Source organism: Hippoglossus hippoglossus, chromosome 17 (genome assembly GCF_009819705.1).
Source record: "Hippoglossus hippoglossus isolate fHipHip1 chromosome 17, fHipHip1.pri, whole genome shotgun sequence".
NCBI lineage: Eukaryota > Metazoa > Chordata > Actinopteri > Pleuronectiformes > Pleuronectidae > Hippoglossus > Hippoglossus hippoglossus.
The window spans coordinates 23,947,778-23,964,773 of record NC_047167.1 but is presented as its reverse complement, the minus strand read 5'-3'; the positions used below and the strand labels follow the sequence as shown (position 1 = coordinate 23,964,773).

The 16,996-nt window shown below is 43.4% G+C and overlaps 1 protein-coding gene across 2 annotated transcripts; it reads left to right on the top strand.

Annotated features, from left to right (window-relative positions):
* Positions 1-7,826: 7,826 nt before the first annotated feature.
* LOC117778591 (protein FAM49B-like) lies at positions 7,827-16,941 on the top strand. Of its 2 annotated transcripts, XR_004616821.1 has the most exons (12): positions 7,827-7,969; positions 10,448-10,521; positions 10,844-10,965; positions 11,728-11,833; positions 12,142-12,278; positions 12,365-12,442; positions 12,626-12,742; positions 13,252-13,331; positions 13,489-13,615; positions 14,071-14,141; positions 14,782-15,335; positions 16,931-16,941. XR_004616821.1 is itself a non-coding variant. In XM_034614284.1 (11 exons), the coding sequence occupies exons 2-11, from the start codon at positions 10,449-10,451 to the stop codon at positions 14,849-14,851; spliced, it is 981 nt and encodes a 326-aa protein (XP_034470175.1). In that variant the 5' UTR covers positions 7,827-7,969; position 10,448; the 3' UTR covers positions 14,852-15,861. The 2 variants fall into 2 exon arrangements, 1 of the variants encoding a protein (XP_034470175.1); XM_034614284.1 differs by lacking the exon at positions 16,931-16,941 and having other exon boundaries at positions 14,782-15,861.
* Positions 16,942-16,996: the final 55 nt, after the last annotated feature.

Genomic DNA, 16,996 nt, shown 5'->3' with positions numbered 1-16,996 from the left:
TCTCTGACTCCCTCTCTCCTTTAAAACAGCCCTCCTCCTCCTCCTCCTCCTCCTCCTCCCCCTCTTCCTGCTCCTCCTCCTCCATCTTTCAAATGCTGCGGAGGCTCCTGATTGGCTGACAGACGTGCTGTGAGGCGTAAGGGGGCGGGGAGCAGTAGCCAATCCCGTGCTCCCTCCATCTCCCAGCCCCCTCTTCTTCTTTCTTTTTAAACCCTGCATGAATATTTACCCTCCTATACCCCCCCCCCCCTCCTCCCAAGAAAAAAAATCCCCTCTGAGATTTAAATCTGCGCCCGCCCTCCCCCGCCTCCCCCCCTCTTTCTCATGAAGAACAGGAGCCTCTCTCAACATGGAGGAGGCCGCTCGCTTTGTGTCGCTCACACAATGGAGTCCAACCCCCCCCCCCCCCCTTGCAGATTTGAGGTTGTGGTGCAGCAGCAGCTCTGAACTGCAGCTCGGCCTATAAATAACTCTGCAGCCATCTTATCTTCTGTCCTGTTGGTTCTTCTTGTTTCAAGCGGAGGAGGAGGACGAGGGGGAGGAAGAGGGGGGGGGGGGGGCACCAGGGACAAATATGATGAGAGTCACATGATGAGTGAAATGAGCTGAAGGCCTCGAGTGTTGATCTGTAGAAGAGGAACAAACGCTGGAGGGTAGAGGAGAATGAAGGTAGTGAGGGGGACGAGGTGTTTGTGACTCATGTGACGCTGAGGTTATCGAACTGGTCACTGAAGGCGTCACGGTGCCCGACAGGTTCCTACACCAAGGCACGTTGTTTGAAAAGCTCGGTGACACGATGAACATGTAGAGTGATTGTTTGCAGGAGGAGCAGCAGCGACACGAGACCACGGTGTGAGTCCCTCAGTCAGAAGAACAATTCAACTCTGCCAGGAGCGTCCTCGCAGTCCAACTGCTGCCTCTTCTCTCACGCACGATTCATCCACAGAAGATAACGATGGACTCAAGAGACGTTTGCTCTGTTTCTCTTTGGTTTGTGACCGTTTGACAAACCAAAGACATTTTAAGACTTGAACATATTCGCAGCCTCAGTTAATCTCAGCTACAGATTTACCTTCGAAAACACAACTGTCTTCTTGGAAAGATAAATGTTTATTGGTGTTGGCAGAGTAAAGATATAACATTTCTACATAAATATTCTAACTCTATTGTCGACATGACACAGAGAGCAGCGTCATTAATGTTGGATGTGTGTGATTTTGAAAAAGGTTTATTCTTATTCTAAACTCCCAATTAAACGTAAACATTTCTAACTCATGAAGACAAAGTGCTGAAGCTCCACGAGAACATTCTTTATGAACTTAAAAGGTTAAACGTTAAAGTTGAAGAACGTCCCCGTGATGAAACGTCAGCTGGACGTCTGCAGACAACAACCTTCTCTGATTCTGATGAGAAGAACAGAACCTGCAGTCGTCCACAGTCCCTACACCAGAGGAACCTTTCAAAATAAAACAAAAAGTGGATTTCCTGTCACCAGCTCGAGCAGCTGCTGACTGACTCCACAGAACCTGGATCCTGAGTGAAAACCTGAGGTTGAGTCAGAGGCCGACGAGAGAAACACTGCGAGGAGAGCGGAGGGATTCTCTCTGTCGTGGAACTGGAGGAATGACGACGACGAGGAGACGTCCGCTTTACTTCGTCAGTGACAAACATCTGAAAGGAAACATTGAAGTTAGGAAACTGATGCGTTACTGCAAGTCAGAGCCGAACCAATTAGGGAGTAAAACATTTCTATAGTAATTAGCTGATTTACATATTTACTTCCTGTTTAAAATGTTAATGGTGAAACAGACTCACTCGAACTGGTCACTGTCCTGCAGGTTTAGCACCAGGCTGTCAGGTACACTTTGTTTTGGGACTGCGCCACCTACAGGGCGAAAAACGAGAGTGAGTGCAGAGACAACAAACAAGCAGACACGCACGCTAGTTTGTTCTGCATCTCATTTAAATTGTAATTGTTTGCACACAAAACAGATCCTGTAAAACAATTAAATATCAGTCAGGTGGTATCTGGATCAAGGTCCTGGGGATTCTCTACATGTGGAAACAGGTTTTTCTCAGAGCTGCAGATTCAGATCAGAAAATCCACTTGGCTGGGCAACAATTCAAGGAGGTCAAAGGTCAGGAGGAGACACGCTGCTGCCATTGTCCTGTTACACTCATGTGGCACCACCTAGAGGATCCAAGTGGGGCCTGCAGCTAAACCACTGACACTTGAAGATGAAAACGTTCTGCACCAGAAAGGATTCTCTTACAGTAGATAAAACATATATGAAGCTCCTGATTGGCTTTTATTCATACTGTGGTTTTTTGTTGTTTTTACTGCTTCATCTGTTGTTGAGCACATTGTTATATAAAATGCTACATAAATAAAGTTTATTATTATATTCTATAAATACTAATGTTGCATCAATGTGTTTATATCTACAGCCATCCACTGTTTGGATTATTAAAATGGTTTCCTCTGACTTTGTGTACACGTCTGTATTTATGTCGAGCTTCTTATCGACCACATTCACTCCATCACACGCTCCCGGGGGTCGTTTAGGCTGCAGCCTCTTGCCCAAGGACACTCTGCTGGACTGGGAGACCTGGGAATTGAACCTCTGACCACTCTACCTCCTGAGCCACAGCCGCCTGCCGCCAGAGATGCTCACTCACGTCTTTCTAACAAACATCACGCCACCGTGTTTCAGATGGAGGACACAGAAGTACACTGAACAGATTTACACTAAACTTGGTGAAGGATGTTCAATGTTGGTGTGGATCTGGATTCTCTATCATTGTGAGATAAAACGTTATGTTAAGTTATGTTAACATTTTTATTGATTTCTCAGAAAATAATGGGACATATTCTGAGGACTGATATTTACGAGTGTGTGAGATTTGACCTTCCTGAACGGTGTTAAAGTTAATATAGCACAGACATTAGAAGTTTTAATATAATTACTAAACATGAGAAGAGAACGACCTCATGCAGTCAGTTAGTTCTGAGACTGAGATCATGTTCCAGACGTGTGTGTGTTGTTTAAAGTACGATGATGGGATTAGATTTTAGGTTTCTACTTTTTTGAAGTTTCTGCTCATTTCTTTGTTCACTGTGTTTTGTTGCCGATGGAAACAACTTAGAGTTCAAATTTAAAATGTTTTTTGGAGGATTTAATGTTTCATTTGGACATAATGAAAGCTTCTGGTTCATCTCTTCTTACCGATGTTCCTGGGTTCTTGGTCACGGCCTCGCTGTTACACACACACATTTCAACTGTTAGTGTATTCACAGGAGATCACTGTTACACACCTACAAACGAGAGCGTGAGCAGGCCGAGCCGGTCTGAAGAGGACGACCGGCACACGGATCCCAGCTGCAGGCGTGCCGCTGCTCGACGTTAACGTTCTCAGGCTTGTTGACAGGCTAAAGTAATTACTGCATGTTTGTGTGAAGAGTTTGTTCAAGTCGCTTCTGTTTCTTTACACGGTCGTGCAGCGAGTTCACGACACGACGGGAATGTATCTGAGGTGGTTCGATGCGTTTCCTCGATTTGATGGTTTTAAGTTGGACCTGACACATGAAGGAGATGTGTAATGATACCAGTCCATTCATTTGGAGACAGAAGTCTATTAACACCCATTATTCAAGAGAACCACACCCACACATCGTCTGTCAGATTCTAACAACAATGAACTGGAATAAAGGAAGTGATGTTTTCCACTTCATAGTTCAAACTGTCTGAACCTGAGCAGTTATGTCTCAGTAGAAAACCACAGCAGCTCTGAACAAACAGCGTCGATTTAAAATAGAAAGCAGATAATAAAACACTGGAGGCAACAGGAAGGAAACAAGTAACGATGGAATAAAGATCGTTGACCACAGGATTAGGAAATTACTTCAACTGTTTGGGATGAGATTCTTTTTCCTCATTTTATTTATTTATCTATATTCTTAAAATGTTAGAGATGAGATCACGGGAGAGCAGAGGATTGGAATATAAATCAAATAAACATCACAAATAAACATCACAAAGGTCAAATAAACATCACAAAGGTCAAAGGCAGAAACTCAATTGCATATATTTAAGACTGTTGAATTCAGATTGTTGAATTTAACAGTTTTTTTACTTTTTAAGATGCTGTGGAAAACAGATGTTGATTTGTTCCAGTCTGACGACCTGCTCACACAATCAGGTGCGGGCAGGAGAGACAGCAAATACAAGTTTCACACATCTGCAGCGTGTGGAGCTCGACTTCAGTGAACTTTGATCTGCAATATTAGCCTCACATTCATGTACGTGAGACAGGGCCCTGAGTTCACTTCCAAAATACAGACATGTGTTCTAGAGTCTGTGAGAGTGGAACAGGAGGAAGAACCTTCAGCTACCAGGCTCCTCTCCTGGGGAACCAGCTCCCACTCTGGAGTAATCATCGTGTGTTGATCAGTCAAATCCACTGAGAAGCAGACAAAGAACTAACAGCAGGACACATTGAGGATGCGTTGGCTCCACACAGGCTCCGCCCCTCGCCTGAATGTTCCTGACGTTTTCCTGTAGTTGTGAACGAGTCTGACTCTGAAAACCTGCTGCTGCGTCTTCACACCAGAAACACTAACACATGTCAAGACGCTATTTTCTGGACATTTTCTGGAGTTGATGTCTGAAAACGACTGAACACAACCAAGTCTTAAACAACTCAGCATCTCGGCAGCCTGAGCTTCTCATCCTGGATGATCTTCTGTCTCTGGTCCTGTTTGGCCTTCTCTACGTAGAACTGAGCTCGCTGCGCCTCCTGCTGGGCTGAGAGGAACAAACACACATACAAGGTCCATATTAGAATTCATTTTGAAACTATAACAGGTTATATAATGCACCCCCAAGTGGCATCAATGCCTTCTCTCTCTTTCACTCTTAAGTCTGTACCCGTCACAGAGTCTGTTGCACGCCAGAGCGGCATTTGTGCATGTGCACCCCCTCTATCGCCATAGATTCACTGAATTCTGAGAAACTGCATAGAAAGTGAAACCAAATTCTCTGATCTGTCCCTTCATCCTAAACCACACCAACATTTAACCAGTTCTTCTCTGATGCATAGTTTACTGGAACCTTTTTCTCTAGATTTTGTGTAACCAACAAAAGTGTTGTAAAGACAATCCTATGATCTCAGCAGCAGAGTTAATACTTCCTGTCTCTGTCTGCTGCACCCGGCTGCTCCACCTCTCGCATGAATAATGCAGACGATTTGTTGCTGTTGTCAACGCGTCTGTGCAGAAAACCTCCGGCTGCATTGTGCATGTGTGAAAGACAAACTACGTGTAAACTCCCGACGCAATTCTCCAAACTTCATCTGCAGGTCATGTCTGAAACGGATAAAAAAACTAAAGTGACTGTGGAAACTCAAAGCCCTTAATGTATTTATTTATCTTTAAGTTTGAATTTATATTTGGTTTTACCCTCAGTTACTTTTGTTGCCTTATTCTACTTCTCTCACCTCATACTCAAAATATCTGTATTGTCAACCTATATAGGTTATAAGAGTTGTATTTACATTGAATCCGATTCTAACTCGTTACGACTCCTCTCCTCTGATAATTGAAGTACAGGAAGTCAATAGTACTTCTACTGAGTATAACTGAGTATAATATATATATATATATATATATATATATATATATAGCGAGTATCGCCACTGTTTTCCCAAATCCATTTGATTCCAATTCACAAGGTCTCGATTTGATTCCAATTGGATTAAATATCGATTGAGTTGAGGATATTTCAGTGTAGAATACACTAAAGCTGTCAACTGAACAACAAACCTCTCACTTGGTGCATTATTGAAAATATTAAGGTAGGTCTGTCACAATAACACATTGTGTTGAACGATATTTTGTCCAAGAAATTACCTGTGAATGTGGCTTCCTTCACTCCGTCAGCCAGAGCTCCAGCACCGATCAGCAGTTTGACATCGAGTCCTGCACCAGGAGGTCCTGAAGACATCCTGCCTGCGACAGAGGACGAGATGAGTGAAGCTGCTCGGACACACTGCGACACAGCGCCCACTGAGGACTGAGACGTACGAGCATTCTGTCAAACAGACGGGACACTGACTGACCTTCATGCTGCAGTGGTGACCAAGCTGAAGGTTGGCACCCTCCTGCAAATTGACATGGACGCTATTTGTCCACAAAGCGATCCAGTGTGCAGGACTGACCAGACTCCAGACACACACACACACACACACACACACACACACACACACACACACACACACACACACGACTGTAGTTTTAATTTTGGTTAGTTTGCAAAAGCCAAGTTATCTAGGTTGAGTAGTGATGAGCGACAGCAGCAAACACTCGTTTACAGAGATGTTGTAAACAGTAGAAGCTTCTCGATTTGGAAATAAACACAGTTTTCCAGAGTCACACAGACAGTTTCATATATTTAGAAATGTCCTGACGTAGAGACGTTAACATTGGTCCTCATCACAGTTTACAGCTCAAACACAGTGAAGATCAGTGTCTCTTTAAGGAGCAGAATTAGTTTGGAAGACAAAGATAATTGAACTAGTTCCCGGATGTTAAGCTTCTAGAGACGTTATGAAGCTGAAGGAAACTTCATCACAATCGGACTAACGTTTTCTGAGTGAGGGGAAGTTAGCATCGTTAGCTCCGGCCTCATAAAGGTGAAGTAGATCAACGCTAGCTCACAGTTAGCAGTTAGCTTAACGTTTGTTTATTTGTTTACAGCAGATTTAAAAACTTACACCAGGTTCTTTCTTCTTTCTTCTTCTTCTTCTTCTTCTTCTTCTTCTTCTTCTTCTTCTTATACAATATAATAATATATAATTTGAATAAATATATATCTATAATTTATTTTACTCTCTTTGTATTGACAACTTTACAGGATGGGGGACTGAAACTGCCACAATAAAAAATACATGTGATTCATTACATGACTGAGCTTTGATTAAACACATTAATGTTGGTTTTAAAATCACATTCATTACTGAACATGGCTCAAAACACCACCTAGTGTTTGAGACCGTCTTGGACCTTTCAGGATGGTAATGTCTCTACGTGTGTTGTATAAAACACTGGAGGACATATGGGAGAACGAGGCATCACGACAACACCCGGTGACCAATGGCAGACGTCCAAGACAGAGGGTCAAGGAGCTGGACAGCACCGGGCCCTGACAGGATCCACACCTCCTGGCTAAAGACACTACCTCCACGAGCGCCTGGCAGCACAAATGACCCCCCCCCCCCCCCCCCCCCCCCCCCCCAGAAAGGAACTGGTAACACCAGGGGAGCAAGGCACCAGCTGCTGGTTGACAGAGCGGTCACTCCAGACCTCAGATCTCTGACCGCCTGGATGGACGACAAGAAATCCTACGACACATGGATCCTGGAATCCTTGGAACTGTACAACATCAACAGGCCACTAAAGCTGCCTTCACACATGCACTGGACTATACAACATGCATACACAACATATATACTCCATACTTTATATATTATACAAGATAAATAATAACTAAAGAAAGAAACAATCAGGATCCTGTCGTATATATGTCTAAATGTAGATATTCTATGTGGTGATAATTGTGATATTAAAGTGTCATATCATTTAGTTCATAACTCATCTGTCACCTTCTCTCTTTCAGCTCTGTATTATTCTCCCTGAGTCTTCTTCAGTTTGTCCTCATGTCTGTATTATTATAAATGATATTAAAGTCTGGAGCTCAGGTTGCTTCCGTCGGCCGACCTACGTCACTCAGGTTACTGTTGCTGCTCGCTGATTGGCTGTTGGCTCAGCTCCTCGTGAGGAAATCACTCCTTTTATAGTGAACGGAGCGCCGAGCGGCGGCTTCCGGGTTCAAACTCCCTCAGCATGTAGAGGAGGAGACACCTGGACCGACACACGGGACACACGCACGGTATCGATCAGTGATCAGTGCAGGTGAGGAGCGGGGCGGGGCGGGGAGGGAGGTGGTGCTGGGGGCAGAGCAGGACCGGGACCGGGACCGGGACCAGGACCAGGACCTGGACCTGGACCCCGGACCCCGGACCTGGTCTGTGGGTGGATCCCTAACAGATCAGACATGTCAGGTCCTGCAGACTCACCAGGAACAAAAAACACAAAACTGCTTTATCCTCAAGTTCAGTGTTTATCTGCTCTAACCAACTAACTAACTAACTAACTAACTAACTAACCAACTAACCAACTAACTGTTCATCTAAATACGAAAAGACTTGATTACAAGTTAAACATCCGCGTTACTTGAATGAAACGAGAGTAAAAGTTCATATGAGGAACAGGAGAGAGTGTGTGTGTGTGTGTGTGTGTGTGTGTGTGTGTGTGTGTGTGTGTAATAAAATATCTACTACAGTGGAAAGTACAACAAATAATAATAATGCCGCTAATGTTTATAATGATAATGATAATAATGATGATCATAATCATAATAAGAGCTAGATGAGCTCAAACCTCCCACAGCTTTTCAGCAGGTTGAGATCTGAACCATGTTCACAGGTTTTGTCAACATTAAACAGGTTAAAGACTCATTCTCTGATTGTATTGTATTTAAAGACTGTGAAGACATCTGCAGCTACTACAGTTCTTATCACATAAAACCATATTAACTATATGATATATGGTATTATTACTGTTACCATTGTTATTATTATAATATCATTATCATTTGACTATTACAAAACAACTAAACCATTATATTATTACCTAATTATACTCCTGCGCTATTTTCTATCATCACAATATCTAAAATGACTATTTTATCAATGTTTTATATACTATTACAGTAGTAGTATAGTATAGACTAATATAGATAGTGCAGCATCTCTAAGTTATATATGGACCATATATTCTACATTGCTGACCACTGATTTAAATGTGGTATTTATTATTTATTTTGCCAGTTGTGTTTACATGCGTCATTCATGCATGAGGTGATCACACCGCGCCATTTGTTGTGTTTATAAGTTGTATGTTCTGTTGCACTATGTTTTACACTTTGACAAACGTGTCGTAAACTTTACATGAGGACGAATGACGATGAAAATAAACCTGAAACTTGCAGAAACAGACGAGACGCTGAAAATATGAATCAAAATCACAGAACTCTAAAACCACGAGGTATGAATGTGAGTCATCACCGAGACGATGTGTTTGTGTTCGTCTTGTGTTGTTCCGTTGTGCTGTTTGACTGAAGCAACAGGTGTTCGTCATGTTTGATGAATCTCGTGTTGTCGGAGGAAGATGAACGTAGAAACTCTCAGAGAGCGTCTTAGCTCGACCTGAGCTCAGTCTGAGTTCCTTCCTCTCTTTTTAAATTTAGCTCAAACTTTCAGCGACTTCATCACTTCCTCTTTTCACTGTTTCCAACCAGAAGACGCTGCTCGCTGTGTTTGACCTGCCGAGCGTTTGACTCCCGAGTGCAGGGAGATCACTGATCACTGCGACCTGTGAGATTTCCTGGTGTTTTGTCGTGTTGGAGCTCAACTCACTTTAGCTGGACAGCAGAACGGATCAGTGTGCGTCTGTCACATGCTGCTGTGAACATGTGCAGTTGTATTTTTTTAAGCAGAGATGCTTGTGTGCACAATACTGTTGGTGGTTAAAGTGTCATTATTGTGAAGAGACGTTACAGAGATCAGATCTCTTTTGAAATGACACACACAGAATCCTGAAGGAGTCTGATTGGACCTGAGGAAGGATTTGAAAAAGTCCAACCTGGAGAAGTGCAGCTGGAAAACTCTCAGACTTTTAGTTTTCTCGTGTTCTTGGGAGATAATGATTGAAAGTCTTTGCAGTCAGTCCACGAGAGTCCAGTTCTTTACTGAGGTCACAGAAACACAAAGTAAAACAGATGGAGGCACCTCCACAAGATTTTAGCTTTTCGATGTTTCATTAAAGGAAGTGTATGAAGTTCAGGACCAAAATAGTCGAACGCAGGTCAGTGTTGATGTTTTTGTCGGTGGAGACGATGAACAGAACGATGTCTGTTGGTGGTGAAGCAACAAGCATCTGACTCTTCAACACAAAGTTCTGTCTCTGTACGAATCCCATGGAAGGACGTATTTGACGGAGCCTTCGAAACGGGACGGTGCAGTCGCACTGCTGTCGGTCTAGAAACTCTGTCTGACGGGTCAGTGTCTGCTCGCTGCTGCTCTAGAACCGTCCAAGTCCAGGTGAGATGTGTTGTTCACTCCGCAGCTCCGACCAGGATGACCTCTGACCTCTGACCGGCACAGAGCAGCTGCTCACTGGAGGGTTTTAGTTTGTGAGTAAAAGCTCTGAGACAGTTAGTGTGAACAGTGACTGAAGGTTCCAACCGGACCTGCTGACATCAGCCCTCGACACAAACATGCTCTCATCATCCGTGTGGCTTTACTCCCGTGTCGTCCTCTGTGTTGACAGCATGGGGAACCTGATCAAAGTGTTGACCAGGGACATCGACAACAATGGTGGAAACTTCTTCCTGGACTTTGAGAGTAAGACACACACACACGTTTGTGCTTCTATCTTAGTGAGGACACTCATTGACATAATACATTCCCTAACAAGCTGCCCCTGACCCTAACCATCCCAACCACACACACACACACACACACACACACACACACACACACACACACACACACACACACACACACACACACACACACACACACACACACACACACACACACACACACACACACACACACATCAGAACTTGAATGCACAGAACAATCCAGAGTCCACGCCTCCTGCATTGGAGAGCGACCGGTCTGCAGACTCACTGTGGTCTCGACCCTGTGGCTCTCTTTTCAGATGCTCAGCCCTCACAGTCGGAGACGGCGGTGTGGGAGAAGGTGAACAAGGTGCTGATGGAGGCCCGGGTCATCCTGGAAGACCTGCAGGCGTACAGAGGAGCAGGAGAGGAGATACGACAGGTAACACAGAGCGCAACGGACCCGTCACGTCCTCGTGTCATGTTTGGTCCTAACAAGTCCAGGTCCAAACCCGATAAACGCCATGACCATGGACAGTAAATAAAGATGGACGACACGTCTCTACGTCCTCCTGTTGTACAAAAATGAAACTAAAACATCTCTGATACAAACGCTGCCATTTGGTGCAGATGACGTCATTTACAGTCAGAGTCTGTTCAGCAGTGATCGTGGAGCCGTTGTATCCAGGTCCCACCCACACACACAAGCTCGACCAATCAGGAGTCAGTCTCAGCTGTCAATCATCACGTCTCAGCCTGTTTTTATATCATCAAATAACTGATTCAAACCAAACTGATCAGAAACACTTGAACAAACATCAGAGAGAGAAGAACGAGCTGAAACGACAGAAACATCTTTACAAACATTTATACTTTGATTTCCTTTGTTGGGTCCGTGTCCCATCTGCTAACATGGAGGAGGAGGGGCTTATGAGCTATACTGCAGCCAGCCACCAGGGGGTGAAAAAACAGGATTTGGCTTCACTTTTGAGGGCTGTCATGTCGTCCATCTTTATTTACAGGCTGTGGTCTTGACTGTGTCTGGTCAGTGTGTGAAACAGCTGACGTACGTGTGTGTGTGTGTGTGTGTGTGTGTGTGTGTGTGTGTGTGTGTGTGTGTGTGTGTGTGTGTGTGTGTGTGTGTGTGTGTGTGTGTGTGTGTGTGTGTGTGTGTGTGTGTGTGTGTGTGTGTGTGTGTGTTCAGGCCATCCAGAGTCCTGGTGTGGAGCGTGTGCAGGAGAAGGCGTGGTCAGCCGTGGTTCCTCTGGTCGCTAAACTGAAAACCTTCTATGAGTTTTCCCAGAAGCTCGGTGAGAACCTGAACACAACAATCCTGGTGTTGTGATCAGTCCCTCACTCTGGATACAACAACATGTTCCCACCTCTCATAAGCTGCTTGCAGACACACACTCAGCTCTTTAGTGCCACCATCAGGACAGAATTCACACTTGTGCTCAGGAAGTGGTACATTTACACCAAGATCTGCAGCTGGAGCCGTTTTTCATTATATTAGTTTATTCAGTCGAACTGTCCCTTCTGAAGAAATAAGCTGAGATCAGCTCCTGCTCTCTTCATGTCTCTTAAACCCGTTGAGTGGATTTGTGTTTTCTTGTGTCAGAGTCCAGTTTGCAGTGTCTCCTCGACGTCCTCACCAGCTCCGGCTCCACTCCCACTCAACATCTGGAGCAGAAACAGGCCCTGGCTCGTCAGTTCGCTCACATCATGCACTTCACGCTGCGTTTCGACGAGCTCAAGGTCGGCCCCTGTGACCCCCACCCCCCACCCCACACCCCAACTTCACACCATCCCACATCCCACATCCTCTGCTGTCTCTGTTTCAGATGACCAACCCTGCCATCCAGAACGACTTCAGCTACTACCGCCGAACCATCAGCCGCATGCGAATCAACAACCTGTCGGTGAGACGCACGCAAAGGTTCAGCTTCATCATCATCGTACAACTCAGGACATGTAGAAATAGATCAAGAATGTTACACGAGAGATTTAACAATGAACTAGAATGAAAGATGCTGCATTTGTTCACGTTGGTCTGGATATCTTATCTTATCGCCTTGACTGGGTTTCCATGGCAACTTTCTCAGGGCGAAGCCAGTAACGAGGTCAACAACGAACTGGCCAATCGGATGTCTCTGTTTTACGCCTGCGCCACGCCGATGCTGAAGACGCTAAGTGACGCCACGTCAAAGTTCGTGTCAGACGTGAGTCCGTTCATCGATTCATTTCTCTTTCATTATATCTTTATGTCTATATTTAGGTCTTTATGACATGTTTATTCTGTTATATACATAATATTTCTATTCTATTTATTTAGTCTTTTATTTTTTGGATGTATTATTTGTCTTTATTTCGTATTATTATTTAAAATTCATGTTAAGCTATTTTATATTTGTACTCACCTATGTTTTAGAAGAAAATATTGTAGTTTGTATTTATCGTCACTGGATGAATTGTAAATATATATTTTACCCAAACTAAATAATGATGTTAAGGGTTAAATAAACATATATAAGCATAAATGGGTTTGAATCATTTAGCATTAAAATTAGGAATAAATAAAATATTAAGAGATTTAACATTTCTTACTCAGTAATGAATTTATGTTGGAAGTTACTGCATCTGGATGTAACTGCAGTATCCTGTACTTATACACACACCATAATGGTTTGTGAATATGAACTCTGGCTGAAACTTTTTTTTTCTGCTGCAGAATCCAGATGTTCCACTCGAAAACACGACAGACTGTCTGAGTACGATGGCCAGTGTCTGTAAAGTGATGCTGGAAACACCGTGAGTCTTGAACATGATCCTGAACGCATCACCAGCATCATCCCACAGCCTGACTGTGTGTGTGTGTGTGTGTGTGTGTGTGTGTGTGTGTGTGTGTGTGTGTGTGTGTGTGTGTGTGTGTGTGTGTGTGTGTGTGTGTGTGTGTGTGTGTGTGTAGGGAGTATCGCAGTCGTTTCACCAGCGAGGAGACGGTGTTGTTCTGCCTCCGTGTGATGGTCGGCGTCATCATCCTGTACGACCACGTTCACCCGGCCGGAGCTTTCGTTAAGACGGCCAACATAGACGTACGTTCACGAGACACACGATCACACCACCCACTGTAAACAAAGATCCAAAAGAGAATATTATTTATCGCCCCCCGGTGGCTGGCTGCAGTATAGCTCATAAGCCCCTCCTCCTCCATGTTAGCAGATGGGACATGGACCAAACTAAAGAATCTAAGTAGACGTTAAATAAATGTTTGTAAAGATGTTTCTGTCGTTTCAGGTCGTTCTTCTCTCTCTGATGTTTGTTCAAGTGTTTCTGATCAGTTTGGTTTTTATTAGTTATTTGATGATATAAAAACAGGCTGAGACGTGATGATTGACAGCTGAGACTGACTCCTGATTGGTCAAGAGTGTGTATGGGCGGGACCTGGAGACCACCGCTCCGCTCTGCGATCACACTGAACAGACTCGGCCTTAACGTGTGATTTCTTTTAATGACATGTGTTTCACTCTGTCTCCGTGGTGATGTTCAGATGAAAGGCAGCATCAGAGTGTTGAAGGAGCAGCCGCCCAGCAGCGTGGAGGGATTACTCAACGCTCTCAGGTCTGTAAAGCTCACAAACACGAAAGAGACACAGAATCATATCTGTAGTTAATGTCGAGCGTCTGAGGCGGCAGACAGATTTAATACGGTTTTGTTTTAAAGAGACGTTTCACAATGAAAACGACCTCCGTCCAGATGAGTGTTTTTGCTCCATATCAGAAAGAACCTCCGTCCACCCCTGAAAACACACATCACATGACCATTCACCTCCACTGGTCATGTGATGTAAACAGGAAGGGAGAATAGATTGAGCAGCAATCCTTAAGGTGCATAGTATAAATAGAAAAATTTAAAAGAAAACTAAAAAGGAGCGACGACGAGGTGGAACTGTTACCGACAGGAAGTGTTAGCAACGCTGTGTTCACCGCTGGAAGTCGAGTCATGTGACTGATGAGAACCAATCAGGAGGAGAGCGTCTGCATCCTCGTTTACTAAAGTCTCCGTTTCTGTTCAGACTGAAACACAAACCCAGAGTTTTCAAACTAAGACGTATGTTACTTGCACAAGTCTCTGGTTTAGAGGCTGGTAAAGTCCAGCAGGCGTAACCATAGAAACAGTGATGAGTTTTGAAACTAAAAGGTTTCAGTGTGGGCGGAGCCTTTGGAGACGGACTTTCATCACCCACCTTATCCTCCTGCAGGTACACGACCAAGCATCTGAATGACGAGACTACCTCCAAGCAAATCAGAAACATGTTGCTGCCAAATTAACTCAACTCGAGAGTTTTGGTCCGAATTTCAAAAGAACTACTGAACAAACCTTTATCTAAAGTTTCTCTGTTTAACCTCATTTGATTTTACTCTCATTTATATAAAAAACTTTTGTTCTGGTAAAAATCAGCTGCATCACATCAGATTTACAACAAATACAATGTGTTCACCGGGAATGTTTATTAAACCTGTCATTAGTGCAGTGGATGTTTTGTCTTTGTTGTCATCAGTTTACAGTAAACTGATCGTTCGATCCCTGGAGTGCAGAGAGAAAACGCACGTTTTCAGCCTCTTGTGGCCAAAATGAGTATTACAAAGACAAACACTGACAAAAATACAGTACGTGAAAACATTTATTTCCTCCAAATGTTTTCCTCAACACATGTTGTTTGTCGACTGGTTGTTTCTCCTGAAGTGACGTCGACTTGGCGTTAGCAGATATGTTTTCACGTGTTGTTTGTTTGAACCCAGAAACTTCGAATTGGTTCTTTTCCTATTCAACAGAGAATCTAATCTTGCATTGTTTCATTTATGAATCTAACACAAAAATCGATGTGCGGCTTGTTTTTTGTCTCAAGTCAGAATCGGACTCAGTTTTCAGTTCAGTGAAGCACGAATGTGTCAGAACTTTCCATAGAAACCTTCAGGTGTGAAGAATGTCTTCATCTGTAAACAAACGTAAATCGCAGTCGAACTCACTGTAACCACGGCAACATTTTACTTCCTGTTTCTGTCAAAGTTTCTGTGACATTTTCCAAAATACAAGCTTTTATTTGTTTTGTTAGTTGTTTTTTGGGAGCGTAGTAACATGCTAACGGGAACAGTTGAGTTAGCGAACAGAAGGAGAACCACTGTGACGACGCGGTACTGAACGAGGGAAGCCTCAGACTGATGTGATGACTGCTGACTGGAACCTTTCACAAACTGTTTTATTTTGCCTCGTGTGTTGCCGCTGCCATTTTGAATGATGTTTGTGTGTCGGCGAAATAAAGTCAAGATTTTTAAGAAAAGCCTTTGTTTGTTTGTTCTGGAGTCACAAGACGTTATTCTGAGACAGTGGTGCAGCCTTTTCACTACTTTATCTACTTCCAGGTGAGTCCCACTCAATCTCTTCCCCGCGAACATGCAGACACACATACTGTACGCTCCCACGTGCACTTACACCGTCACTACATCTTTTACTGAAGGATCAACGTGTTCTTTACCTTTCATGTTGTTTCAAATAAACAATATAACTACATAAAGTCAATTTCCTTTATTTCATTTATAATACTTTGTGTTTTATCAGCTGTTAGCAAACTTCCTTAGATAACATTTAACTTGACTCATGTTGACTGGTGTGGTGTGTGACATTCTTTAAATAGAATTCAAAGGTCTTCCTTCTCGGGTCGGGATGGACTGCCCTGTATAACTATGTTCCGTCTGTGTGACCCTTGATTAGAGGTTTATTCTGAATGGGGCTCTTAGAGTTCACTCTGATGTTGTTCCTGGAGTCTTTGGAATGACCCTGATGTGGGATCTGCTTCTCTGTAAATACAAATACAAAGTTACCCTCACTTAAACTATGTAGGTAAATCAATGAATGTGTTTCACACTCTTCTCACAGCAAATCAACAGCGAACTCTTTGTGTTTATTGGAGCAGCTGCTGAGTCTACGAGCTTGTATCGCTCAAAGAGCAGAACACATCATCGACTCAACTCACTGACAAAACAATAAAAGGTTCTGCTGTGAACCGGGAGTACCACAGGGTATTCAAGGTATAGTATATAAATAGGTAGATTTCACAATAAGAGGCAACATATAATTGGTATATGTTATACACATAGAAGTAAAAGTATCCTGTTCATCGTGGTGAGAAGTTGTGGTGTAAAAATAAAAAGCAGAAAGGTTGTTTGATATTATTTTAGATTTTCCCATTGGACGAGATAACTAACATTCCACTCTGGGAACATGTGCTAAGTTTGATTTCTAAAGTTATTTTCCAGTGAGGAGTTGGACACTAGAGGGCAGCAGTATCATTATTATTAACAGCAGTAACTGAATGTCGTACCAGACACTAGAGGGCAGCAAAGGACAAGTTATAATCCTGACTGCAACTAACTGATGACGTTTAACTACTATGACACTTTATAATTATAATGATA